Raw genomic sequence first — 27,821 nt, forward strand, 5'->3', positions numbered from 1 at the left:
CTCTCTCTCTTTATGTTTAGTTAATGTGTGTTTTGAGAGGCAAAGTGGGATTCCTAAAATTTTTTTAATGGAACTTGAAAAAACGAATCATTTTGAAACTTCTCTCTCGAGCTTTCGTTCAAGAGAAAACAGTAGATGTGCATAATAATAATAATAATAATAATAATAATAATAATAATAATAACTTAGCTCGTCTTCTTGCCCTTCGTTACTGGGGATTATTTCTTTTTCCAGTTCCTCTCTTTCTTTTGTGGAGACCAGTTGTTTCTCTTTATGTTTCTTACCTGGTCTGCCAACCTTTGTTCTGTTGAGGATTGTTATTTCTCTCATCCCAGATGTGGACCAATCTTCTTCTATTTCCTCTTTCTGTCGGGTTGCTTCTGGTGCAGCATCTCCATATTTCCTTATTTTCTTCTCTTGTCCGTTTCTTCTTCCTCTGGTTTGCCTCTGTAGCTCCAGTCTCTATTTGCTCGTTACTGTCGTCCTCCCCGCTCATTGGGCTGTATACTGGCTGCCGGACGAAGCTCCTCTGTTGTCAGAGGTTCCGTTTACGTCGTTTTCGTTTAATCTTTCATTTCTATCCAGATTGCTGAGTTTTGCTATTTAACCCTTAGCTGGACCCTACCCCAGCAGGGATAGGTACTCATTTACAGCTGAGCAGACTGAGGAAATTGTGGTAAAGGTCCTTTCCCAAGGAATCAACGCCGAGGTGAGAGCGGTCACCCATCCAGAGATTGACCAGCCCCAATGTTGCTTAACCAGTCCAGCGATGAGCTAAACCACTCTGCCATCAGCTTCCTAAAAAATACATTGAGCAACTGGAATACAGTACTTACAAGCTCTGGGATAAGACTAGCAGAGATTAACATCAGGATGGCGATCTTTCAAGTCGACTCACTGTCCCCACTACTCTTCGTAGTAGCCATGATTCCCATGACAAAAGTAATGCCGAAGATGGATGCTGGGTACCAGCTTAAGAAAGGAGGCAACATAATTAACCATCTGATGTTCATGGACGACATCAAGCTGTATGGTAAGAGCATCAAGGAAACCGATTCCCTAATCCAGACTGTAATGTTTGTATCTGGGGACATCCGGATGGAGCTTGGAATAGAAAAATGCCCCTTGGTGGCCTACACACAAAAAGGCAAAGTGACAAGGACTGAAGGGATAAAGCTACCAGACGGGAATCGCATCAAACACATAGATGAGACAGGATACAAATACCTAGGAATAATAGAAGGAGGGGATATAAAACACCAAGAGATGAAGGACACGATGAGGAAAGAATATATGCTGAGACTTAGGGCGATACGCAAGTCAAAACTCAACGCCGGAAACGTGACGAAAGCCATAAACACAGGGGCTGAACCAATAATCAGATACATGGCAGGAGTAGTGGAGTAAACGAAGGCCGAACTCCGCAGCATAGACCAGAAAACTAGGAAACACATGACAATACACAAAGCGCTACACCCAAGAGCAAATACAGACAGACTATACATAACACGAAAAGAAGTGGGGGGAGGGCAACTAAGCATAGAGGACAGCGTCAACATCAAGAGCAGAGCACTGGGGCAATATCTGAAAACCAGTGAAGACGAGTGGCTAAGGATTGCATGGGAGAAGGACTGATAAAAGTAGACGAAGACCCAGAAATATACAGAGACACGAGAATGAAAAACAGAACAGAGGAATGGCACAACAAACCAATACACGGACAGTACATGAGACAGACTAAAGAGCTGGCCAGCAATGAAAAGTGGCAATGGCTACAGAGGGAAGAACTCAAGAAGGAAACAGAAGGACTGCTAACAGCGGCACAAGATCAGGCCCTAAGAACAAGATATGCCCAAAGAACAATAGATGGTAATAATATCTCATATTTGCAGGAAGTGCAATAATGAAAGACGATACCATAAACCACATAGCAAGCGAATGTCCGGCGCTTGCACAGAAGTATTATAAAAAGAGGCATGATTCAGTAGCAAAAACGCTCCCCCTCCACTGGAGCCTGTGCAAGAAACACCAGCTAGCTTGCAGTAGTAAGTGGTACGAACATCAACCTGAGGTAGTGATAGAAAACGATCAGGCAAAGATCCTCTGGGACTATGATACCAGAACAGATATGGTGATACGTGCCAATAGACCAGACTTGAGGCTGTTTAACAAAATCAAGAAGAAAGTATCACTCATTGATGTTGCAGTACCATGGGACACCGGAGTAGATGGGAAAGAACTAGAAAAATTTGACAAGTATCAAGACCTGAAAATAGAAATAAGAAGGATATGGGATATGCCAGTGGAAATTGTACCCATAATCATAGGAACATTAGGCACGATCCCAAGATCCCTGAAAAGGAACCTGGAAAAACTAGAAGCCGAAGTAGCTCCAGGACTCATGCAGAAGAGCGTGCCGTTAGAAACAGAGCACATCATGAGAAAAGTGATGGACTCCTAAGGAGGCAGGATGCAACCCAGAACCCCACACTTTAAAAACCACCCAGTCGAATAGGATGACTGTGATAGACCAAAATAATAATAATAATAATTAAAAAATACTCATAGTAACAAGAGTCTTGAAATGGAGAAACAGATCCTCAGTTATGTCTGGGTACAAATATATTTAAGAATAAATCCAAAATGAGACCTAAACAGATTCCCGAAAGCTCTCTGTTTAGGTTTAATTTTAAGTGTATTTGTACCCATGTATAACTGTGGATTTGTTTCCCCAATAATAATAATAATAATAATAATAATAATAATAATAATAATAATAATAATAATGTCACTGAAATGACTTCATCATCAGTATTCACTTTGAAATGACTTATTATTAGTATTCACTTTATTAATTATTATTATTATTATTATTATTATTATTATTATTATTATTATTATTATTATTCAGAAGATGAACCTTATTCATAGTGAACAAGTCCACAGGTGCCATCGACTTGAAATTCAAACTTCCAAAGAATACGGTTTTCTGCCGTGCAGGACAGAAGTCATGAAATAACCATTAGGGTAGGTTTTCTGTGTCAGACGTCATTTCCTCAATATGGCACCCGGGGTATTGTCGCCTGTGCCCCTTCTGTATTATGGTGTCTTTATGACTTCCTTTTTACCTAGCCTGAAAAAAATTCTATTGTACCTTCTACAAAGTTCTATTCCTACTTTTGACACGTTGTTGGTACGAAGATTTACTAGTCCCCCCCCTCTCTCTCTCTCTCTCTCTCTCTCTCTCTCTCTCTCTCTCTCTCTCTCTCTCTCTCTCTCTCTCTCTCTCTCTCTCTCTCGCAGAGGAGGAGGCCCCCTGCATCAGCACCCTTGTTAAATCCATTTTCCTTACAGCACGAGGGCCTTCCTGCTGAAATATTACTTTGTCAACTGTGAAATACTGGTGGGATTGTGGTAAAGTGCTGTTTTTTTTAATAAGATCAGTTTTTTAAAAATAAACTGCTTATTTTGCATAGTAAAAACTTCCTCCTTCCTCCCCAACTCGCACTAGGAAATCTGGACAAAATAGGGAACAACCTGATTTCCACTGTCACCAGGGGTGTTGCTATCACCTTGAAGGATGCCGGACATTGCACAAGGCTCTTCTTTTCTTCTTTTGGAATGCGACTGAGAAGATGTTGACTTCAGGATAGTTTGTGATAAAATAAATGTATTTGACACTAAAAGAGACTAAGTGGGAATTTTAGTTATTTGAGAATTTTTCTTCATTCCATGGGACATTCGCTTCTGGTGATGCATTCATTTGAAGTGTGAAAAGAGTTATGGTAATTCGGATATATATTGTATCATAATAACCTGGAAATAAAATCTAATTACTATTGACATAATAAAAATTACCAATCAAACGTATATTTCGAAAAACGTTAGCTAACAATGTAATCTACATTTTTTTGATCACTTGATTGTGAAGCCTTTTTAAAAGTAATTTTTTTACTCCAGTCCTGTAGCCTTGCCCACTGCAACCTTCGCATTGCTTGCGGAACAGGAAAAGCGTTTGTTTATGCCTGCATTACTAAAACGCAATCACTAGATATGGTATGGTTATGTATTTTGATCACCGACCACGCAGAAATGTCTAATCTCACTTGCAAAGGAATAACAGAAGTTCACTCGCAAGGGAATAACAGAGATGAGGAATTAGCTCGCAAGGGAATGACGGACATCAGAAGTTCACTCGCAAGGGAGTAACAGAGATGAGAAGTTCACTTGCAAAGAAATGACGGACATCAGAAGTTCACTCGAAAGGGAGTAACAGAGATTAGAAATCACTCGTAAATGAACGATCGAGATTAAACACCCGCAAGGGAATTTATTGATGTTCTGACTCCCTTGATAGATTCGGCACCATTGTGACGCTGAAGATTATTAGAAATGTAAAGCTGTCACTCTGTTGCGGAGTGATGGCGTCTTTGGATCGATGTCTCATTGGACTTGCAGCAACCTTACAGCCTGGGTTGCGAATACAGAGCGTCAGTTGCAACTGCATTTGCGTTTCAGTCAACCGTTGTTGATGAGGTTTACATGATCCAGAGCCACTTGCCCAAGTTCTTGAAGCCATTGGAGAATTTAAAAGCATGGGAGGACCTTGCCCTTCGCAAGTGTACTGTGTTTGTCAGCTGTATTCAAATACCTAATTTTCTCCCAAGAGAAATCGTTGGTTATGACCTTTGATTTTGCAGGCCAAGTATGCAACACTTCTCTCACACATTCCACAACCGAAAGTTGTTTTTGTTATTATCATTATTCATAAGATGAACCCTATTCAAACGGTATAAACCCAATGGGGCCATTGACTTTAAATTCAGGCTCCCAAAGAATATGCTGTTCATTAGAAAGAAGTAACAAGAGGGAAAGGGAAATACAGAAAGGCGAGATCATTTATTAAAAAAAACAAATAAATTAACAGAATAATAAATAAACAGTATAAAAATGTAAGTAAAGTATTAAAATACAAGGAGAATTATATTATGATAGTAATGCATTGCATCTTCGCTTGAACTTTTGAAGTTCCAATTTCACGACACCCTCAGGGTGACTGTTCCACAATCCAACGGTGTGAGGAATAAAGGAGCTCTGGAATTGATAAGTTCGATGGAGAGGCGCATTTCCAGCATATTGGTGATGCTGTTCAGCAAATCTGGGTGCTCTCTCTCGGCAGGAACAAGGGATCAGGGATCAGTTGCGAATCTCCTCTTCATATCTGTTGAACAGATTGTTCCAGCCAACACCATCTTGTGTGCAGTAGGAAATTCCCTCACCAGTTTTGAAATGTGAATTTTTCATTTTGCTCTTGAAATATTCGCCTTGTTTGTTCATATGTTTAGTCTCTCTCTCTCTCTCTCTCTCTCTCTCTCTCTCTCTCTCTCTCTCTCTCTCTCTCTCTCTCTCTCTGTTAACACATTGCTATCGAGGCTTAATCAATGCAGTAAATAAGCTGAAGGGATTTAAAGGATGTTTAATTAAACTTGATATATATATATATATATATATATATATATATTTATATTTATATTTATATTAATATACATATATATATATATTTATATTAATATACATATATATAGTATATATATATAAACATATACTGTATATATATATATATACACACACATATGTTTGTGTGTGTGTGTATATACTAGCTGACCAAAATGTGCTGCCCAGGAAAACTCTTGAATGACGGCTGATAAAAACTCTCTCTCTCTCTCTCTCTCTCTCTCTCTCTCTCTCTCTCTCTCTCTCTCTCTCTCTCTCTCTCTCTCTCTCTCCCCTCTTAAGATAATTGCTTCAGTTGCATTGCCCAGCATTTTTGGCATTTTGTATTTCACCCCCTTCTCACCTCCATTCTTATTGGGGCTGAACTTGGATTTGAAGGGCATCGAGAGTGTCATTATTCGTCTCAGTGATCTCAAAAAGTATGGAATAGACACTAATATCTGTCGTTTTCGGTTAATTTTGCATGTCACCTCCTACCCACCCCTTCTCACCCCCTCTTCCTATCGGGGCTGAACTTGGACTTGAAGGGCATCGAGAGTGTCCTATTCATCTCAGCGACCTCGAAAACTATGGATTAGGCACTTAATATCTGTCGTTTTCGGTTATTTTCACATGTCACCCCCTTCCCACCCCCACCCCCTTTGGTGCCAGTGACGTCTTACCCCCACAGTATTCTTCCCAGATAATAAGTCATATGTATCCCAAGTTTGGTTGAAATTGCTCAATGCATTGCAGAGTTATCCTGGAACACACACACGCACAAATAAACATCCATTTATATATATATATATATATATATATATATATATATATATATATATATACATATATATATATACACACACATATACATATATATATATACACATATAGGTTATATATTTATATATATATAGAAATATACTATGCAGAGATATTATTGTATATATAATAATACATATATATATATATACAAATAATATATATATATATATATATATATATATATATATATATATATATATATATATATATATATATATATATATATATATATATATAAAGTATCCTATGCAGAGGTATTGTGCGTTTTGTCTCCAATGTTCCAATTTATTTTCTTAACACGGGAAAATGCTATTGGTATATTTTGTTTTATGTAAATATTTTCATTTTTCTTATTGGTTTCTTACTACAGACGTGTTTGTGTCTTTGGAAAAATTCTGTTAGAAACTGATATGTTGAAGAAGTGTTGGTGTTAATTAAAACGGAACTCAGCAATATTCTGTGTCATTCATCCAGTGACGTAACTTCGTCGTAACTTCATTTCATTGTAGATTTAGAAGTGTTTGGTAGAGGCCATTATTGCCAAGTCACTCTTTATAAAAAAAAAAAAGGAGTATGCATGGAAAGACTGCACCTGGCACCTCTACGTAGATCTTATGTGCTTGTTCACACTTCCCCTGTGTGGGCCCACCGCTGAGGTCCATCTTCCCAAAAATGAAAGTGCCACTCAAGCTCCGAAGATTCTCTCTCTTCTCTCCGAGTACAACTGCTGCTGCTGCTCCTTCCCCAGCTCAGCCCAGGTAAGAAAGACGACCTCTCGAAAACCTTTCATCTTCCACCCGACACCTGTCATCCTCATCATCATCAAGGTCTTTCCTCAGTTTATATTTCTCTTTATATCAGTTAATTGTTTCTCCTCTTCAGTGAGGGAACGTGATACATTTCCAAGTAGGGGCTTGAGTGATACGCACAAGATATAGTAGATTAATGCACACGTATTCTATAAAAATCACGTGATTGAGTCAAATGCACTGCATATTAATTCACTGTTTGTATCAGCTATGCACTTTTGTATTACTAGCATATATCAAAGACATTCCCCTGCAAGGAGGTAGTGCCGTCATTGCACCTCACACGCGGCACTGCAGGCATTGCCTAAGGTTCTTTGCAGCATCCCTTCGGCCCTAGCTGCAACCTCTTTCATTCCTTTTACTATACGTCCGTTCATATTCTCTTTTTCTTTTCACCCCCTCCTAACAATTGTTTCAACATTATTTCCAGTGCTGAATGATCTCACAGGAACCAGCGTTTGACCTTTGAACTAAATTTTATCTTCCAATCCAATCCCATCCAATCAAAGCCACTCATCTATAAATCACTGTTATAAGTGAATCGAAGTGTGGCTGCAGTTCTCACGTGAGTTGTGATGGACTTTGAAACTTTGGAATGTGATGTCAGCTTCTTTCATCATCATAGAGGCCTCTTAAGGGACGGGTGGTGTAGATTAAACCAGTATGCTGGCATGGACCCTTGCACGGTGGCGCCTTGTGTAAGGTGGTAAAGTGGTGAAGCGAATGAGAGACCTGATGTGGACCTCTGAACTTTGACCATTGAACAGAGGCAAAAACGTGGGAGCTTTGTTGACTGGGATGTCAGGAGTCTCAGGTGCAGGTGAAAGGGACAAAGTTAAGTATACCTTAGTTTAACCAGACCACTGAGCTGATTAACAGCTCTCCTAGGACTGGGCTGAAGGATTAGCTTTATTTTCCGTGGCTAAGAACCAATTGGTTACCTAGCAATGGCACCTACAGCTTATTGTGGAATCCGAACCACATTATAACGAGAAATTAATTTCTGTCACCAGAAGTAAATTGCTCTCATTCTTCATTGGCCGGTCGGAGAATCGAACTCGGGCCCAGCATTGTGCTAGCCGAGAACGATACCACCCAGTCCATTGAGGAACTGGTGAAAGGGACAGCAGCGGCTCTTGTCCTTGGCAACCGGTTTGGTGTCTTGGTCTGGAGATCTGTCGGCACCTTTCTGTATTGTCTCTGATATTAAAGGCTCTGTCTGTCTGTCTGTCTGTCTGTCTGTCTGTCTGTCTGTCTGTCTGTCTGTCTATCCATGGTGTGAGTAGTGAAGCCACACAAGGAACCGTCCCTAGAAGCTGTCGGAAAATACTAAGTTGCACTCTTGAATGTCACTCTTGAATATCCAACAACTTTGGAGTGGAAGATGTTTCAAGATTAAGGGCTTTAAACTGTAGAGCTCCCTGGGATAGCAGTATCTGGCTTCCACTCACGGTCAAGTCAAGACATTTTTAATATATTAAATGCTATACTTTCTTTAGAAAAGTATTATCACTTTAATAAAATGGCAGCTTGCAGTTCGCTCTAGTATAAGCATTTCACACAAAGAAGTAGGTGGAAGGAATACTGTCGAATACAAGCGTAATCTTTTTAATGTACGTATAAATTAATGCCTGTTTACAAAATAAAAGCACAAAGGGCAAAGTGGGCAGTGACATGGTGATCATACTTGTTTTATGATCAAGTTTTGAGCTTAACATCACCATGATATATAATTTCTACTCCTAGGTAACTCCGTTACATGTATGATGTCTCAGAAAAAAAATAAAGGTACACTCACCAAAAAAAAAAAAATTATTTTTATAATGATATTCTGGAATTGTTATATTATGCATGGAGAGTAAACTAGATCAGTTTTGCGTTGACTGGTGATCAGTAGTGGTCTTTTTGAAAGAAAGTTAAGAGACTTTGTCCTGGATCCTGTTGTTGTAGTGATGGTCAAACAAAGCCTAATGCTGATGACCCGTCTCGAAATGGCCTTCTGTATTGCTAATTCATGTCGAGATTTTATAACTAGTTAGTCTTTTTGTTACGAAGCCTGTCTGTGCTTGGAAGGGATCTTAACTCTCTTCTGCTTGTAATCACGTGGCAAAAACGAATGTGGGAAGAGAGAAATAATAATAAATAAAGTGTATAACCATCCCCCCCAAATGTTTTGGGGGAGAATTAGGGAAGTATTGCTGTTTCCCACCTCTTCCCACCAGCAGTTAAGGGAAGCTGAGTGGAGAGCCAGAGTACAAGTTTCTAACGTTGTTATATAAATAAAGATTGCGCCATAATATTTCATTTAAAATGAACATTATCATTAACTCGATTAGAAACAACACGGGGAGGACGGGGAGGGTAAGCTGCTCTATAACACTTCACAACAAATTGTCAACAAGGTTGAGGAGAGAAGGAAAAAGGCAGGATTCAGTTGTAACACGAACATCATTCTGTTAATTTTACTTTGGGAGAAGTTCGTCGAGAAGAAGTTCGTCGAGAACCATAAGTTACCAACTCTGTGCAATAAGTGTGTTTAAGTGTTTATAACTACGAGTCCATGTGAGTATCCATTCCGAATTTGTAGGGCTGGGGGGGGGGATGGTGTTAGTGCCGTCAGTGCACGCTACGTTGTGCATTGTAGTCATTACTTAAGGTTCTTTAAAGCGCCCCTTTGACCCGTAGCTGTGTCTCCGTTCATATTCCCTTTTTTCCACCCTCCCAATAATTGTTTCATAGTGCAACTGAGAGGTTTTCCTCCTGTTGCACCTTTCAAACCTCCTAGACCCCAGCGCTTAGCCTTTGGCCTAAATTTTTTATTCACGCGATTATTCAGTAAGAATAGCAAAGGAAAGAATGATAAAGAAAAGATTTTCCCAAGAGTGCATGGTAAACTTCAAACAAGCATTGTTAATAGCCCCACAATAATCACCTGTACGGACTGCGAGGTGTCAGTCGTATATTAAATAGTGATGTCGTAAGCTTACCTACTCACGTGTCTCATCAGGAAAAAGTTATTTAACCGCGTGAGTTGGTATTTAAAAGACAGGGCATTAGAGTCATTATACAAGACGTAAATTCACTTTCTTGTTAATTCACTCTTTTGTAGACGCTTTGAACTCTACGAACAGTCTGGCAAACTACAGGGGTGAACGCGCAGCCTGCAACTTTTACGTTCTGCACTAGTCGGGTCCGTTGATATCGTTTCACCAGTCGGGGAATTTGATTTCTTGAATCCTCTCCCTCGCCATAAAGCTATGGTCTTGTTATTAATCAAGTATAATTTGTTCGCTACATCCCACTGATAACACGTTGCTTTATTCCCTGCAAGAAATCCCAGCCACATCAACTTGTTTTGACCAAGAATGAAAATGCCCTTATGCACTGCTCTCATTCCATTCGGCGTCTATGCAGCTAACAGTTGTTATTATAATTATTATTATTATTATTATTATTATTATTTTTATTATTATTATTATTATTATTATTATTATTATTATTATTATTATTATTATTATTATTATGGAACAAGCCTACAGGGGCAATTGACTTGAAATTCAAGCTTCAAAGAATATGGTGTTCATTTCCAAAAAGTAACAGAAGGTAATGGGAAATACAAAAAGAAATAAATAGCTCAAAATGTAAGTGTGTTATGAGATAAAAGGAGAATTGCTTTAAGTTCTAAAGCAATGCTGTTTCACATCGTTCTCCCAGTTTTGCCAGATGTGATATTTTTACCATTTATCCGTCGTGTTCTTTGTCATTTTCAGGATTTTTAATATTTTTGGTCGTGTTCTTTGGTCTCCTTTTTCTAAGCCATTTGCAATTGTTTCTGTTTACATTCATTCGGGGGAGCTTGGTTCACTGATTTCTTTCTTATGTCTGGGTGACTTTTCTGTTTATCTTCCGCATGTTTGCCGCTCTCGCTTTATTCAGAGAAACAGTAAAACCAGTTTCACATTGCAACTCCTTATTTAAAAAGTAATGATCTTCTTCCAGATGTCTAAGGCTCACAGCACAAAATTGAGCTGGGTAGTCAGTCAGGTGAGGGTTATCAAGCTTCACGGCACTTGTTTTTGCACTGCTCACATAGCATTTTCCAAAAATCAGAATAAATTCAATTAAAAACAAGCAAACTTACATTTTACTTAGCCATTTAGTTTGTCGTGAAAGTTTCCTAGTCAAACTTTCCCTGGCTCTCGTCTTTGATTTTTACAGGGAAAGTTTATATAGGTATGTAAAGTTTATATGGCTATGTAAAGTGTAAGTTTGTTTGTCTTTTAACTGATTTACTCTTGAATTTTAGGAAATATCATTTAGGTTTACATGTTTGAAAAGTGTATTCTTGTGTATGTGTGGAATTGTTCCGTGGCATGGAAGCAATAAATCTTGATAGTATCGGGATAGGCAAGATAGGCCTATGCCAGTAATCTTGAAATGGAAATGAAAATGGAACATGTTCAAGGGGATGCATTATGACCGTGGACTCCAATAGCTGAAGATCACTATTACAAACTAACGTAGAAATTACCGGCTGTCTTTGGGGACCAAAGACCTGAGCTGCTACAAGGTCACAAGGTCAACTTAATCTCCAACAACAACATTGACTATGAAAGGTGGAGAATCACCTTGAACCATAACATGTTTACCTGAAGTGACTGAACTCGATGTTATATGGTCTTGACAGGTGACAGAGAACTGTTTTATCTTTTCTTTATTTTCGGAGCGCTAGATAATTACATAAATCTGGTTTTCTTATCCTGAGAGCTGTAACTTCTCCGAAACTTTTTACTGTATTCTTCGGTGATGTGACTTACAATATCCGTGTTGTTACTGTTGTGTTAATCTTCACCATACTCCACTTGGGAAGAATCTTGTTTTTATGAAGGATTCCAAGTGATCTCCTCACTTCTGCTCTCAAAGCTAGATTAGCCTATGTTTGGATACAATGAGAACTGTAAGGGACTTCACACTTGACGCCAATAATAGTGACCTTGATGTCCATTTTGAGGTTACAGGGACTTTTATGCCAGAACGCCAGATCCTTTTTATGGAAGAATTTGCTTAGGGGCAAGATTTTATATTTCAAAAGTTAATTTACTGGTGTTCTAATTTTATCTAAGGTTTCATTGTTAAATGATAAAAAGTAACATTCAAAAAAAAAATTGAAAAAGAAAAATGGCAACGTATATAGAACTCTAATGAAATCAAGCTTTTCGGCAGTAGCGGGTCCACATCAGAATATTGAAAATAGTTTCACATCAATAGGTTTAACCCGTAGGTGGATAGCGCCGTCAGAGCACGTCACGCGGTGCACTGTAGGCATAACTTAATTTTCTTTGCAGCGTCCCTTCCTTAGGCCCCTATCTGCAACTCTTCTTTCCTTTTACTGTTCCTCCGTTCATATTCTCTTTCTTCCATCTTACTTTCCTCAACCCTCTCCTAACAATTGTCTCATAGTGCAACTGCTTTGAGGTTTTCCTCCTGTTACACCTTTCAAAGCCTTTCTACTCTGTTTCCCTTTCAGCGCTGAATGACTTCATAGGTCCCAGCCAGCGCCTGGCCTTTGGCCTTCATTTTGTATTCCATTCGACTACTCTAGAAATTTCTGTAATGTAAGTGAAAGTGGGTAATGTGGTTGTAGAGCTGCATATAGAATTTCTTATGCAACGACAGTCCATTAAGCTCTGCTTATGAGAGACCCCAATATGCAAACTCTGATTGGTTCTTCTTCTCTTGCAGGTACGTAAATTCCTGTGTGGGACTGGAGTTACCCTTGAGGTGAGTGGGACACTTTTGATCGGGTACGAAAGCTGGCATTATAAAAACAATTGAAATTTAGAACGAAAGGTCAGTCAATTTGGTTTGTTGTTGTTGTAACCAGAAGACTCGCAGAATTTAGGTGTTGGAAATACCAAATCCATAGAGTTACCCGTAAGGAGGTTGTGCCTTCAGTGCACCTCAAGCGGATGCATTGTAGGCATTACTTAACGTTCTTTGCAGCGTCTCTTTGGCCCCAAGCTGCAACCCCTTTCATTCCTTTTACTCTATGTCCTTTCATATTATCTTTCTTTCATCTTACTCTCCACCGTCTCCTAACAATTGATGCATAGTGCAACTGCTTTGAGGGTTTCCTCCTGTTACACCTTTCAAACCTCCTTTACTCTCAGTTTCCCATTTGAGCGCTGAATGTCATCGTAGGACTCAGCGCTCGGCCTTTGGTCTAATTTCTATATTCTGGTCTCTGTCCATGGAGTTGATTTCTTTCAGTGCTAATGATGATGTTATTTTATTGCGAAGTATGGACTTACCACCACGAATGGCGAAGGGTGTGGTTCGGGGCTGTAAAAGGTAGCAAAAGTTAGCTAAGAGTTTGTGAATAGCCCTACTTACGTGTTCATTACCAGAAGTGCTCGGAATTTGGTGTACCTCTCATGGCCTCGCGTGTCCAGTCGGTAATACAGCGCACGTAACGTTTCCAATTTGTATTTGGAAGACCTTGGGTGCAGTTTACCTCTCACTCTTCGTTCCCTTTCACTGGCTGAAAGAATTCTTTTCTAATGTGAACCGTTTAAAAAAATGTTTGTGTGTGTGTGTGTGTCTTTAACAAATGGTGTATCAGCCTCTGTAAACAGATTGCAACCCCCTCCACTTTAAAAAAAATTTTTACTGTTTATGTTGTAAATTTAATACTTTTGAACGACCAATATCATCGTTTGCACCATTTAACCAATTTCTCGCCGTTAGTAGCCTAAAAGGCCATATGTTTCCGATTTCTGTAAAAGCCTGGGAATTTTCCTTTTATTTGATTATTCAACAAATGCGGTGTGGACACAGTAATTTGGAATAATGTTGTGCCCTGAAGAAGGTTAAAATGAAACATCTTGCGAATTCAACCCTCATTTTTGGGCTGTTAAGTTGCTAGGTCAGAATTGCTGCTTGCTTCAACAAAATACAAACTCTTCTACTTTAATTATTAGAAAGATCCATGATCTACGATTGCTAGTCGACCCAACAAGTGGGGACAAGTTTTGGTGTTCCGTTGAACTAACATGTTGAGCTAAACGCCGGTGAGTTAATTGGTTAAGCCAGCATATTGAGCTAAACGCCGTTGAGATAATTCAGCTATGTTGGAGTTTGTGGACACAGCCGGAGCTCTTAGGCACAACATTGTGAGTTTTGTGTTTTGTTTAAGTACTGGACAGCCTGTCAGTTTCTGTAGTGGTAGAAAATGAATTTTGCCAGTCATTTCCCCAACAGGGTTGGGCATAACAGTCTGATCTGTGGTTTTTCTTGTTATGTGATGCTTTGATTGACTTTCGATTTCCTTTTCATTCGTCTTTTGAGTGGCCACTATAAAAGTCCCTCATAGCGCAGCTCAAGAAGTCATTTATGTGTGTGTGTGTGTGTGTGTGTGCGCGCGCGCGCGTGAGTGGACTTGAGGATTCCTCTTCTTTGATTTTAGTTTTAAAATCATAGTCTATTTTACTACAACGCCAGAATTGTTTTGTGTACATCTGTTCACAGTAGAGTAACTTGAGTGTCGCTGATAAAACGTTTGCAGTAAGAGAGAGAGAGAGAGAGAGAGAGAGAGAGAGAGAGAGAGAGAGAGAGAGAATCATCTGCTTGAGTAGGTTCATTATTTCATTACTCTGTAAATTTTGAGCATTTACAGTTGTATTTCTTCTGTCGGTCTCACTGTATCTTCAGAGACTAGAGATCTTAAACGTGAAGTATAGTTTAATCCAGTATACATTTCAGTATGTCACAATAACATTTTAATGCGTGACACAGTCAAAAGTTATATAAAAAAATGACAGTTACGTAGGAATGTTTGTTTCTAAGTCCACAGTGGTGTAATTTTTTCACAAGATTTTCACACTGAATGTATCCGCAATGAATTGAAGATCCAGCCTTTTCATGAAGAGAGTTTTAGTAAGCCAGGGTTGTGCTCTCTCTCTCTCTCTCTCTCTCTCTCTCTCTCTCTCTCTCTCTCTCTCTCTCTCTCTCTCTCTCTCTCTCTCTCTCCTTCTGTGTGAGTGTGAATGTTCGGTCACTCTTTGAACACTCATTAGCCTGACCGTGACCTTTATATATAAATATAGCTTAAAACCTGCTTTGGTTCAAGGTTACTCAAGTACAATAGGAAGCCATTTATATGTTGAGAGGGTGGTATGAGATGTCTTACTCGTTAAAGCTATGTGACTTTATTCAAGTTCTGAGTTACCATTGTCGTCTTGAAGAGGTGTACTTTTTCTTCATCGCGTTCAGTCCCTTTTTTCCTTAAACGGCGTCATTTCGTGGGCTCCCCGTAATGCTTGTAACGATTCCTTTCGATCGGATTGCTGGGTCGAAGGGTGCTGAAGTGTCTGATTCTAGGGGAGCAAATGTCTCTGAAGAGGATGGTCTTGAAGCTGGATCTCTGTAACCTGTTGAGCTATGGTTTGGCATACCGCAGAAATTGTATGAGGTTGCGGTGGGCCAGTCTTCAACTCGGAATGGTATGGGAGATAATGGTGAAGCCTTTCTGTTGATTCATAGTGTTCAGTTTCCTTGTTGAAGTTGCGGGTGAAGTGTCCTTGCAAGAGAGTCATTTTGTTAGTACAACTGTGGGTTTTTGTAAATGGCTTTCCACAGTTGTTTGATACTTTGTTCAGGGGGATTTTGCCTTCCTAAAGGCCAGGTCTGCATTGCATTTGGCCCCTTGGGAATGATGGTGGTATTGTGCAACTCATAGCTTCCAGGTGCAAGGTGCGTCTCAAGCTTTTTGTCTGTGGTGTCCAGTATCCACATGTGGGCTATGTATGCCTCTGTGGGAGGGTTAACTAATACCCATATGCATTTACACATAGTTGACTGGGCTTTAAAAACTGAATAATCCTGGTCAACCTTACTCACATCCTTATGTGTACAGACTGGCAAGAGGCCAAAGATATGGCAGTGGTGATTTTTGTGTGTTTGTCAAGGGCAAGCACAAAGGAGTGGAAGCAATCCGTATTGATAATCAAACTGACTTTAACAGGTGGGTTGGACCACATGTCTTGATACGTCAGTGAAAGAGTTTTATGTAACCCTGGAGTGTAAATTACCTTTTCCACATGCTTACAGACCAGGGCCTCTTGCTTTTAGGCATGAGTGTTGTTGTAGGCAAGGTATTAAGATAAGGATCAAGTTGGCTGATGTTGTAATGGGATCGTTAATAACCCTATCTGTAGTGGAGATTGAGTGTTTGAGTTGCTGGCAGACTTTTCTTCTGTGTTGTTTAAGTTTTCTTGGGATGTGTCCAAACTGTAATGGTGCTAGTTGTGTTCTGCAAGATCTTGCACTTGAAGAAGCACATGAGGACTGTTATTGGCATTCATAATTATTTATGCGTGGTGGTTGGCGTCTTAACTGATGTAGGTTGCAAACCGTCCTTTGCCCCTCATTCAAGGTTTTGGCTCAAGCTCGAGCCCTTTTGTAATTTGTGCCACAGTTAGATAGCTTGTTTTAAAATATACGGAAGAGCGTAAGTCCTTGAAAATGTTTCACCTGTGAGGTAGATACAAAACTCACTGTAGGCACGATTTCTACTGATAATTGCCTATAGTTCGTTCATCAGGCAGGTTATGGTAACACAACAGAAACTGGAGGATAAAGCAGTTCATTTGCCAGTCATTTGTTGAAAGTGTGGTGGATTATCTTTGGTAACTACATAGAGTGTGTTGATTACCTTTCTGCCAAGGACACAGTAACATACAAATAAGATATTCAAGTAAGCAGAAACAGCAATAGGTGCTAGCTCTTTCTGGACCAGCCTAAAAGCCTTCATGACTTAACCTATTTTGAAAATCCTTTAGTAGATTTGATTAGCCTGTGATCATAGTTTAGATGGTTGGTTAGGCGTTAGGAGATCTTTTGCGTTGTAATTGGAGATGTATAGCCAATTCTTAAGGACTACTGACTTAAACTACGACTGGCACACAAAGAAACGCTTTGGGAAAGCCGTTTATCTTAGTCACAATATAACTCCGACCAGAAAAGCATATGTTTATCCCACTTTGTTTCTGGGAGCACGTGTTGGCATGGCTTATGACTGTATCAGTAAAATAAGATTTGTGGTAACCACTACTCAAGATTAGACCTCCGCCAGGTACAATCAAGTTGTATGGTGTGAAGTAGCCTGTGCACAACACTACCAGGTACTTTACACTTAAAAATACAGCCATATCATAACTTATATATATATATATATATATATATATATATATATATATATATATATATATATATATATATATATATATATATATATATATATATATATATACACACACACACACACACACACACACACACACACACACACACACACACACACACACGGACATCAAGGGCAGATGGAAATATACACGAACAGTTAACATCGTTTACAGTATTATGGCCAACGCCGTTTCGCAATAATTAATTGTATTTTCAAGGCTGCAAAGACACAATATTTTTGTTTAAGAAGAAAGAGTGTCACTGGATAAAATCCAATGATAAAAATATATTTTTTAATTTACAACATTTCTGTATTCATCATCGTAGTATGTATGTGTGTATACACACACACATATATATATAATAAATTATATAATATGTGTGTGTATGTATAATAAATGTTACATATATATTATATATTAGCATATACATGTGTATGTAGATGTACAGTATATACATATATATACACTGTATATATAATCACGAAATTCCATGTTACCCCTAATCATAATTATTTTCATCTTGATCACATATAATCATAAATTTTAAACCGACTGCGTATATTATTTATACGTATGTATGTATATATACTTATATATATATATATATATATATATATATATATATATATATATATATATATATATATATATATATATATAAAGTATAATCACAACATTCAATGTTACCCTTAGTCATAATTGTTTTAATCTTGATCACATATATAATCATAAAGTTTAAACCGGCTACGTATATATATATATATATATATATATATATATGCTGTGCATATATAACCACGAAATTCCATGTTACCCCTAATCAGAATTGTTTTAATCTTGGTCACATATTATCATTGAGTTCAAGCCGGCTACGTATATCACATTTGGACGTACATGCCCAGCTAAATATGCTTGCGAACGAACACTTCATGAACTTAAAGGTCAAAGGTCGTGGGTGTTTCGTTTTTTCCAGCCACATACCTCGGTGTGGACTAAGTGTTGTAGTTGTCATTTGCGTAATAATGATGGTATACAGTAGTAGGTTTTACTAGGTTATAGAAGAATCTGGTTAATACCTGTTAAATAGAAAAGAAAGATATACAGATTTTTATATAAAAGTAAAGGATTTTTTTGGTGACAAGAATGTGCAAACCTATTAAATAGAAAATAACACATTTTTATACAAAAGACCAGATCTGTCATAGAAAGACAAGGATTTTTCTGATGACAAGAATGTGCATGATAAATTATATTATTCTCAGATAAACGTGAATAAGCATATGCTAAATGATGAGAAAGTAGTAGATAAAAACGCGCAATGCATCGTATGTGCACAACGGAAGCAAGGAGTTGAATCCCGTCGAGTAATGTCCTGTGAAGTGGTTACACCGGAGGCCAATAGATGGCGCTGCTGTTATGGCCACAGTGCTCACTCACGGTCGGTCGGTCGGTCTAGCTCTTATTGGGAAGAGGAAGAGAAGAGAAGAGAAGAGGGGCTTCTTTCTTCCCGGTCTTCTTCCCTCTTTTGAGACTCCCACGGAGTAGACTCGAGGTCTCGGACGAGTCTCGGTATGCTTCCCCCGTGTGGCTTGATCAGTGACGTCACTTGATCAGAAAGATCAGTAAGGAATTTCAATAAGGAAGAAGGGAAGTCACAGATGTTCCTGCTTGGAGTCCTTGCACAATGTTCATTTCGTTCCGTTACTCCTTCGAAATAAAGTGGTATTCATTGTTTCATTGTATGTATTGATATTTATCCTTTATTATTTGAGGACTGCAGACATATCGTTATTACAGTCTTCCTTTGGAGGAATACAGATATTAAGGTCACTATCGTAGATATTAGATTTGTACCTTAAATCCTATCGTTTTGAGTCCGTGTGTTATGTTATTCACCTGAGATTTTACTTGTTTTATTAGTTGTTGTATAACAGCGGATCAGAATGTTATGAATTAGCAAGTAGCATGTGAGTCTTTGCTTGGCAACAGTCCGCCATAGGTGGCTTTTGTAGGGAAGGTTTGATTTCTTATTGGCATGTTGCCATGCCCAGGGGAGGATGATAGAGCGCTTTCGTAATGGGACTGTTGTGTAGCGTTCTCTAGGGCACAAAAGAAGCTTTTTTTTTTCCCCCTTTCCTTCCAGAGACCGCTCCTCCGTGTTTTTCCTGATGTTGAGAGTTCATTTATAGGAGCATATTCTGTGCTGTGGTGTTTTTATCATCGTGTTTGTGAGGCTTCTGAAAGAGTTGGGCTTTTAACGCTGCGTGGTTGTCGGGCGTGGCACAGCCAGCGTCGTTCAACAGCAGTGGAAACAGCGAGAGCAGCAGCAAAGGAGAATCAGCTGTGTTCCGCCACCGGCTTGTGCTAGCAGCGTTCAGCAGCAATCAATACGCTTGCCTGGCCCCGCCTCGCTGTATGTTTGTGCGTGAGTTCGTCTGCTGCTTGTGTGTTTGTATGAGAGGTTAGAGGGTGGGGGAGAGAGGCCGAGGGAGAATGTTGTGGGTGCGTCCGTATGTCTGTGCTCTTGAATGAGTGGCTCGCCCGCCCGAGGCGGTCTCCATTTGAGGGGAGAATTGACCAGTAGTTTTCCCATGTGTAGGATATGATGGCATCGGCATATGATGCCCTGCTGTCATTAAGTAAGGTTGTGTCAGTGCATTCTGTCGGGCTTATAGTCAGCCGGAAGAGATCAGTCACTACAAAGGGCCTTTGCAGGTGGAAAGGCGAGACCGGTGTTTGCGAAATACATCGCTCTCTCCCCTCCCTCCGACATCCTCTCTCTCTCTCTCTCTCTCTCTCTCTCTCTCTCTCTCTCTCAACCACGCACTACCCCGCCAGCACAGCTCTTTCTCTCCCGGTAGCCTAGTCAACGCTGTGTGTGCCAGACTGTTTGACGCTGTCGCTCCCTCTTCCTACGTAGCTTCTGTTAGTTGTCCAAATCTCATGTGGTCGAACGGGTGTTTAGGAGGTTTTTCGGATTTCTTTGGAAATGAGATGTTGATGCTGACATCAGATGTCGCAGATGTGTTGGCGAATTGTGCAAATCACGTGGTTAAGCAGTACTGTATCTCATTGTTTACATGAGAGAGCGCAAGGTAAAAGGGGCAGAGCAAAGCAGTTGTAGGGGAAGTAGACCATTGGATAATGTCTGCGTTTGTTTTGCTAGATGTTTCGTCACTGTAGATAGAGTCCCCGGAAGAGCTGAATATTGCAGTTCCTGAAGTCATTGAGTGCGAAAAGAAAAAAACTACGATAGCAGTTTCCCTACATTGGTGTTTGGTTCGGGAATTTCGAATGTTTGTTCGTCTTCAATAAGCAGCCAAACCCGACCAGGTTGTACATTTGTGTCAAATTGTCATCTGAGGTTCGCAGTAGGCCTAAGCTATATAAAGCAAGTGTCTTTTGTGCATTGACTTTTTGTATAATAATGACATAATATTTCAAAGAATTTGAAATAACAAGTCAGTGGATGCGTGAGAGATAAAGGTGTCCTCTTTAATTACGGAATTAAATGGAAACATGCGACTCTCAGGATTTCGATCGTACAGTACCGGTTCCTTAGAAATTATGAGGTAATGTTGACTTGTTTTGCCTTCAGAAAATAAGCGCTAGATTCCTTGGCTTGGAAAATGCTGAACAATGTCTAGTGCTCATTTGGTAATAAGCTTGTGACGCTAGTAGTGATCCATAACATGGTGACATAGGAATTGCTGTAACACCTATACTGTAGTCAGTAGTTAGGAACGACGCTAGCCCTTTACCTAATCCACCCACGGAGGAAGTAGATCTCTCTCAAAGGCCCCTCGTCCCCACCACCAACCCCCTCCCCACCTGTCGTCATTTGGAAATTATTGCTCACGCCGTTAGTACATACCAAAGAGAGAATTCTTAGGCCGAAGTGTAACAAGGAGGGAGAGAGAGCGAAAGGTTTTCCTGCAGATGGAAAAGACGACCCAGCAGGAATCTAGCCACGATGTTTAGGCAGTTGGCGGCGCCTTGCAACGAATAGCTGTTGTGTTTTCCATTAGTGTACAGTAGAGTCTGCGTGGTGTTGTTACAGAGTTCGTCATGCACGTCCCTGGGGCCGTGCAGCCGTGCCCTTCCTGCTATGCCTATTGCGTGCCACGCCCGCCACAGAACCAGCATGGAATTCCGCCTGCGCCACCGATCCCACGTCACGCCCATCCACCTGTGGTCCAACAGAGCCCCCGGGGTAGTCCTGGAAACAGCCCACACCAGAGCCCACATCGAACCCAGCCGCGGCCCTTGGCTCCACACCCACAGGGATGCAACCACCCACCTTTTCCTGGCCCTCGCTTTGGGTCGCTGCCTCATTCACAGCCCGCGCCCAAGATTCCCCCACACTACAATTCCCTCCCCCATCGGCAACCTCCCCCTCCCAACTTACCTTCCCATCCATCACGTGCACGAAGCGACGTCCCCCCGCCCCCCCGCCACGCGGCTTTCGCGAATGCACCGAAGGGCCTCATGGAGGGAAATCGGCCCCCGCGACTCCCAGCTCCTGAAGAACCCCTCCCCGCCCCTCCACCTCATGGCGCCCTGCAACAGCAGCACCCTGTCAAAAACAGACGAGGTGTGGTGGTCCTCCGGCGGGAGGGGGCCAGCCGCCCCCTCATTACAGTAACATCCACGGCGGCCTCTTGCTGTCGCAGCTCCGTCTGTGTCATCCTCCTCCTCACCCTCAGCAGCAACGTCCTCCTCCTCATCCTCACCCTCCCCGGTGTCAAAACATGGCTCATTCACAGCCGTGCTGTGGTAGCGGCCTTCCCCCCCACCGCCCTCCTTCTTCTCCGGGACCTCCCCCTCCTCCAACGCCTCCACCACAGCAACAGCAGCAACAACCGAATGGACTCGTCCACCTCCACCACCAGCCCCCGCCCACTAATCCCCAGATGTCCCCCCACCCCCAAGTGCCACCGCCCCTGCCCTCCCCGGCCACCCGGCTCCTCCTCCTCCTTGTTATGGTCAACTTCCACCACCACGCCCACCCCCTCTACCCCCACCCCTCCCTCCCCTCAACCCTTCACCCAGTTGCGTTATGGGTGCCTCCCTCACACTCATCTGGTCCCTCCGCCCCCTCTGGCCATACAACACCAGCAACAACAGTATCAACAGCAGCGCCTACAACAACAACATCAGCAGCAGCTATGCAGCTGCCATCACCTTCATCATCACCATCATCATCACATCGTCGATTTCAACAATGAATACTGGTAGGTGCTCAATCACATCGAGATTCAAGGAGTTACTAGGGGTGGGGGCCCTGTAGGCTGTTAGTGCCACTTAGAACGTTATCTCTTCTAGGGGTCATAGTCAGCGAGACTGACTCTCTCTCTCTCTCTCTCTCTCTCTCTCTCTCTCTCTCTCTCTCTCTCTCTGGGGTTTTCCGTGGCTTCCGATGTGTCAATTGATCACGGTGAGTCAGGAAGGGACTTGCGGCAGTTACACCGGGCAAGTGAGAAGAGCAGCTTTCGTGTGCCTGCCTGCTTCCCCTGCATATTATTTTTACCTGCATCTCTGTCAGCCCTCCCTCGCTAAATTAACCTGCTATCCCCCCGCCCCCAACCCCCTTCCCCCCAATACTGCAGCCCTTCACCCATCAGTTTAAGATTTGAATGTATCATTATATTTTTTTCTTCTTCATTTTTGATCACCAGATGTTGACACGCTTAGTACATGTAGGTCAAGTGAAGGAAATAATGCAGAATATATTTTTGTACTGAATTTCTTCAACACGAGGAGGTCGTTTTTGATGGCGTTTCTGAATGAAGGCTGATCAAGAAAGAAAAGTTTGCCATGAATCCCGTGGTCAAGAAGAGCCCATTGATTGCAGTATCCCTGACAACACGCACACAGAGTTTTGTATCGTTGTGTCACAGGCTTTCGCAATTCTGATACTTTTCCCCCGCTAATTGAATCATTTTTGGGATTTGAAATGCGTGGGTTGATTTTTTTAATATTGCATAAACTACATATAGTATCAGTTGTTAAATGTAATTTTCTGATCATTGACTAAAAATGAAATGCTTGTCGATGTCTCCCGTTAACTTTTAACGCCTCGTAAGGCTGCGTAGGGTATTTCCGTGTTGGTTATTTCAGATCAGGAGAAAACGAAGCCTTTGTTTGAGTATGGTCGCCAACCCAGTGTTGCCGAGGTCTCGGATCTGTGGTTGGGTCGGTATATATATGTGGTTTGACTTGATACGGGAGAAGGGCAGATATTATTATCTTGGGATTTTACTCGTATCGTTTCTTTCACTCTTGAAATCGGGGCACCAGTGTATTGTATGGGTTGGAATCTTGTGCTCGATGTTTGTTATGTCTTACGAAAGTCTCACGGCTAACCCTCTTGCATTCTTGTCAAGGAGGAGAAGTATCACTCATTTAAAGAACAGAAATCTGGATATGAGAGAGAGAAAGAGAGAGTTATCCTTGAATGAGTGGCGTCTTCTATAAATGGAGGCAACGAAGATGAAAGGCTTGCTTTCTTTTCTTTTTTTTATTTTGGTCGTAGCCGGAAGTAAGATGAAAAAGGGCCAGCGAGCCATGTTGTTTTAAGTTGAGTGATGATGCCATGAGGACAGGTATCCCTCTTGTTCCCAAGAAAGAAGAAGGGGCGTTCTCATCCAAAAGAGAGAGAACCAATTGATGGGTGAAAACGCCGGAGTTGTACGAGAGAGGCCACATTAGAATACGAAGCTTAGGAAGTAGAGACCCTAGGAGGATTAGTCTCTCTCTCTCTCTCTCTCTCTCTCTCTCTCTCTCTCTCTCTCTCTCTCTCTCTCTCTCTCTCTCACACACACACACACACACACACACACAACACACACACACAAGCAAAGTAATTAAAGTTGGAATTGTGACATAACTAAAAATGTGTCGAAATGCATCAGGAAAAGTTGCTATGCTTTCAGATATCAAGATATTAACTACGTGCCGTTTTTGTATATTGTAAAAAGCTGTATGGGAGACCCTTGTAGCCATTTTCAAAATCTAAGAGAATTTTCATGCTGTTATCTTATTTACGCTCGCTTCTCGTGTTGTTCACAGACACCAAAAAGACGAATTTATTGAACCATGTTTTTCACTCAAGTAATTAAACTAAGTATGGAAAGTTATCGATTGTCATTGCGCTTTCTTGGATTCATATGTGGGGATTTTCAGTGTTCTACTGATAGTATAATAATGTGGATGATAATATGGCAAATGCTGACTGTTAGCTTAGGTTGATATGAACAAACAGAGGACCACTCGATAACACCACTGGCACCCAGAGGAACTCTCCCAGTAACATCATTGGTACCCTGAGGAACTCTCCCAGTAACACCATTGGTACCCTGAGGAACTCTCCCAGTAACACCTTTGGTACCCTGAGGAACTCTCCCAGTAACACCACTGGTACCCTGAGGAACTCTCCCAGTAACACCATTGGTACCCTTAGGAACTCTCCCAGTAACACCATTGGTATCCAGAGGAATTCTCCGGTAATACCATTGGCACCCAGACGAACTCTCCCAGTAACACCATTGGCACCCAGACGAACTCTCCCAGTAACACCATTGGCACCCAGAGGAACTCTCCCAGTAACACCATTGGTACCCAGAGGAACTCTCCCAGTAACACCATTGGTACCCTTAGGAACTCTTCCAGTAACACCATTGGTACCCTGAGGAACTCTCCCAGTAACACCATTGGTACCCAGAGGAACTCTCCCAGTAACACCATTGGCACCCAGAGGAACTCTCCCAGTATCACCATTGGTACCCAGAGGAACTCTCCCCACTAACACCATTGGCACCCTGAGGAACTCTCCCAGTAACACCATTGGCACCCAGAGGAACTCTCCCAGTAACACCATTGGTACCCAGAGGAACTCTCCCAGTAACACCATTGGTACCCAGAAGAACTCTCCCAGTAACACCATTGGTATCCAGAGGAACTCTCCCAGTAACACCATTGGTACCCAGAGGAACTCTCCCAGTAACACTTGTCATCCAGAGGAACATTCCCAGTAACACCATTGGTACCCAGAGGAACTCTCCCAGTAACACTTGTCATCCAGAGGAACTTTCCCAGTAACACTTGTCATCCAGAGGAACTTTCCCAGTAACACCATTGGTACCCAGAGGAACTCTCCCAGTAACACCATTGGCACCCAGAGGAACTCTCCCAGTAACACCATTGGTACCCAGAGGAACTCTCCCAGTAACACCATTGGTACCCAGAGGAACTCTCCCAGTAACACCATTGGTATCCAGAGGAACTCTCCCAGTAACACCATTGGTATCCAGAGGAACTCTCCCAGTAACACCATTGGCACCCAGAGGAACTCTCCCAGTAGCTCCATTGGTACCCAGAGGAACTCTCCCCACTAACACCATTGGCACCCTGAGTAACTCTCCCAGTAACACTTGTCATCCAGAGGAACTCTCCCAGTAACACCATTGGTACCCAGGGAACTCTCCCAGTAACACCATTGGTATCCAGAGGAACTCTCCCAGTAACACCATTGGTACCCAGAGGAACTCTCCCAGTAACACTTGTCATCCAGAGGAACTCTCCCAGTAACACCATTGGTACCCAGAGGAACTCTCCCAGTAACACTTGTCATCCAGAAGAACTCTCCTAGTAACACCATTGGTAGCCAGAGGAACTCTCCCAGTAACACTTGGCACCCAGAGGAACTCTCCCAGTAACACCATTGGTACCCAGAGGAACTCTCCCAGTAACACCATTGGTACCCAGAGGAACTCTCCCAGTAACACTTGTCATCCAGAGGAACTCTCCCAGTAACACCATTGGTTCCCTGAGGAGCTCACCCAGTAACTCTATTGTTACCCTTTGGAACTTTCCCAGTAACACCATTGGTATCCAGAGGAACTCTCCCAGTAACACCATTGGTATCCAGAGGAACTCTCCCAGTAACACCTTTGGTATCCAGAGGAACTCTCCCAGTAACACCATTGGCATCCAGAGGAACTCTCCCAGTAACACCATTGGTACCCAGAGGAACTCTCCCAGTAACACTTGTCATCCAGAGGAACTCTCCCAGTAACACCATTGGTACCCAGAGGAACTCTCCCAGTAACACTTGTCATCCAGAGGAACTCTCCCAGTAACACCATTGGTATCCAGAGGAACTCTCCCAGTAACACCATTGGCACCCAGAGGAACTCTCCCAGTAACACCATTGGTACCCAGAGGAACTCTCCCAGTAACACCATTGGTACCCAGAGGAACTCTCCCAGTAACACCATTGGTACCCAGACAAACTCTCCCAGTAACACCATTGGCACCCAGAGGAACTCTCCCAGTAACACCATTGGTACCCAGAGGAACTCTCCCAGTAACACTTGTCATCCAGAGGAACTCTCCCAGTAACACTTGTCATCCAGAGGAACTCTCCCAGTAACACCATTGGTACCCAGACAAACTCTCCCAGTAACACCATTGGCACCCTGTGGAACTCTCCCAGTAACACCATTGGTTCCCTGAGGAGCTCGCCCAGTAACTCTATTGTTACCCTTTGGAACTTTCCCAGTAACACCATTGGTATCCAGAGGAACTCTCCCAGTAACACTTGTCATCCAGAGGAACTCTCCAGTAACACCATTGGCACCCAGAGGAACTCTCCCAGTAACACTTGTCATCCAGAGGAACTTTCCCAGTAACAGTCATCCAGAGGAACTCTCCCAGTAACACCATTGGTACTCAGACAAACTCTCCCAGTAACACCATTGGTACCCAGAGGAACTCTCCCAGTAACACCATTGGTATCCAGAGGAACTCTCCCAGTAACACTTGTCATCCAGAGGAACTCTCCAGTAACACAATTGGCACCCAGAGGAACTCTCCCAGTAACACTTGTCATCCAGAGGAACTCTCCCAGTAACAGTCATCCAGAGGAACTCTCCCAGTAACACCATTGGTACTCAGACAAACTCTCCCAGTAACACCATTGGTACCCAGAGGAACTCTCCCAGTAACACCATTGGTACCCTGAGGAACTCTCCCAGTAACACCATTGGTACCCAGAGGAACCCCCCCCCCATAAGAACTAAATGAAGATAAAAGATGATGTTCGTGAACAGGGTCAAAACAAGACTTAAAGAAGGCTTGGCATTTAGGCTAACCAGTCCAAGTCAGTGAGCGGAGAAACTTGAGAACTTTAAAAGATTATTGATTGAGAAACTGCTTAGTTGAAGAGAACGAAAAATTTAGTGAAAATTGTACTGTGAAATTCAGCATGTGCGAATAATGACTAAAATACGGATACGACCAGACTAGACGACCATTTAGGTTTTTATAAAGGTTATCTTATTTTTTATCTTAACTAACAATGTTTAATGATTAGGGAAACGAAGGTAGCAATAAATAATAAATAAATAAATAATGAATAGATGAATATTAGAGTAAGCTATGGAGACTT

At 41.7% G+C, this 27,821-nt stretch overlaps 1 protein-coding gene across 30 annotated transcripts in view; it reads left to right on the top strand.

Annotated features, from left to right (window-relative positions):
• The window catches only part of LOC136832062 (IQ motif and SEC7 domain-containing protein 1-like), a 191,923-nt gene that overhangs the window by 80,255 nt on the left and 83,847 nt on the right, over positions 1 to 27,821 (top strand). For 8 of the 30 annotated variants that reach the window (XR_010851037.1, XR_010851038.1, XM_067092615.1 and 5 more), the window contains exon 1: positions 21,305 to 22,605. The exons of 16 other annotated variants lie outside the window; for them this stretch is intronic. Coding sequence is in view for 12 of the 14 variants with exons in the window: in XM_067092615.1 (XP_066948716.1) it covers positions 21,440 to 22,605 (1,166 nt within the window). In the remaining 2 variants the exon portion in view is untranslated. Of the gene's footprint in view, positions 1 to 6,688; positions 7,077 to 20,227; positions 22,606 to 27,821 lie in introns of those variants that run through there. 6 more of the 30 variants (XM_067092745.1, XM_067092755.1, XM_067092766.1 and 3 more) reach the window with 4 other exon arrangements.

Source organism: Macrobrachium rosenbergii, chromosome 4, assembly GCF_040412425.1.
Source record: "Macrobrachium rosenbergii isolate ZJJX-2024 chromosome 4, ASM4041242v1, whole genome shotgun sequence".
Lineage (NCBI taxonomy): Eukaryota > Metazoa > Arthropoda > Malacostraca > Decapoda > Palaemonidae > Macrobrachium > Macrobrachium rosenbergii.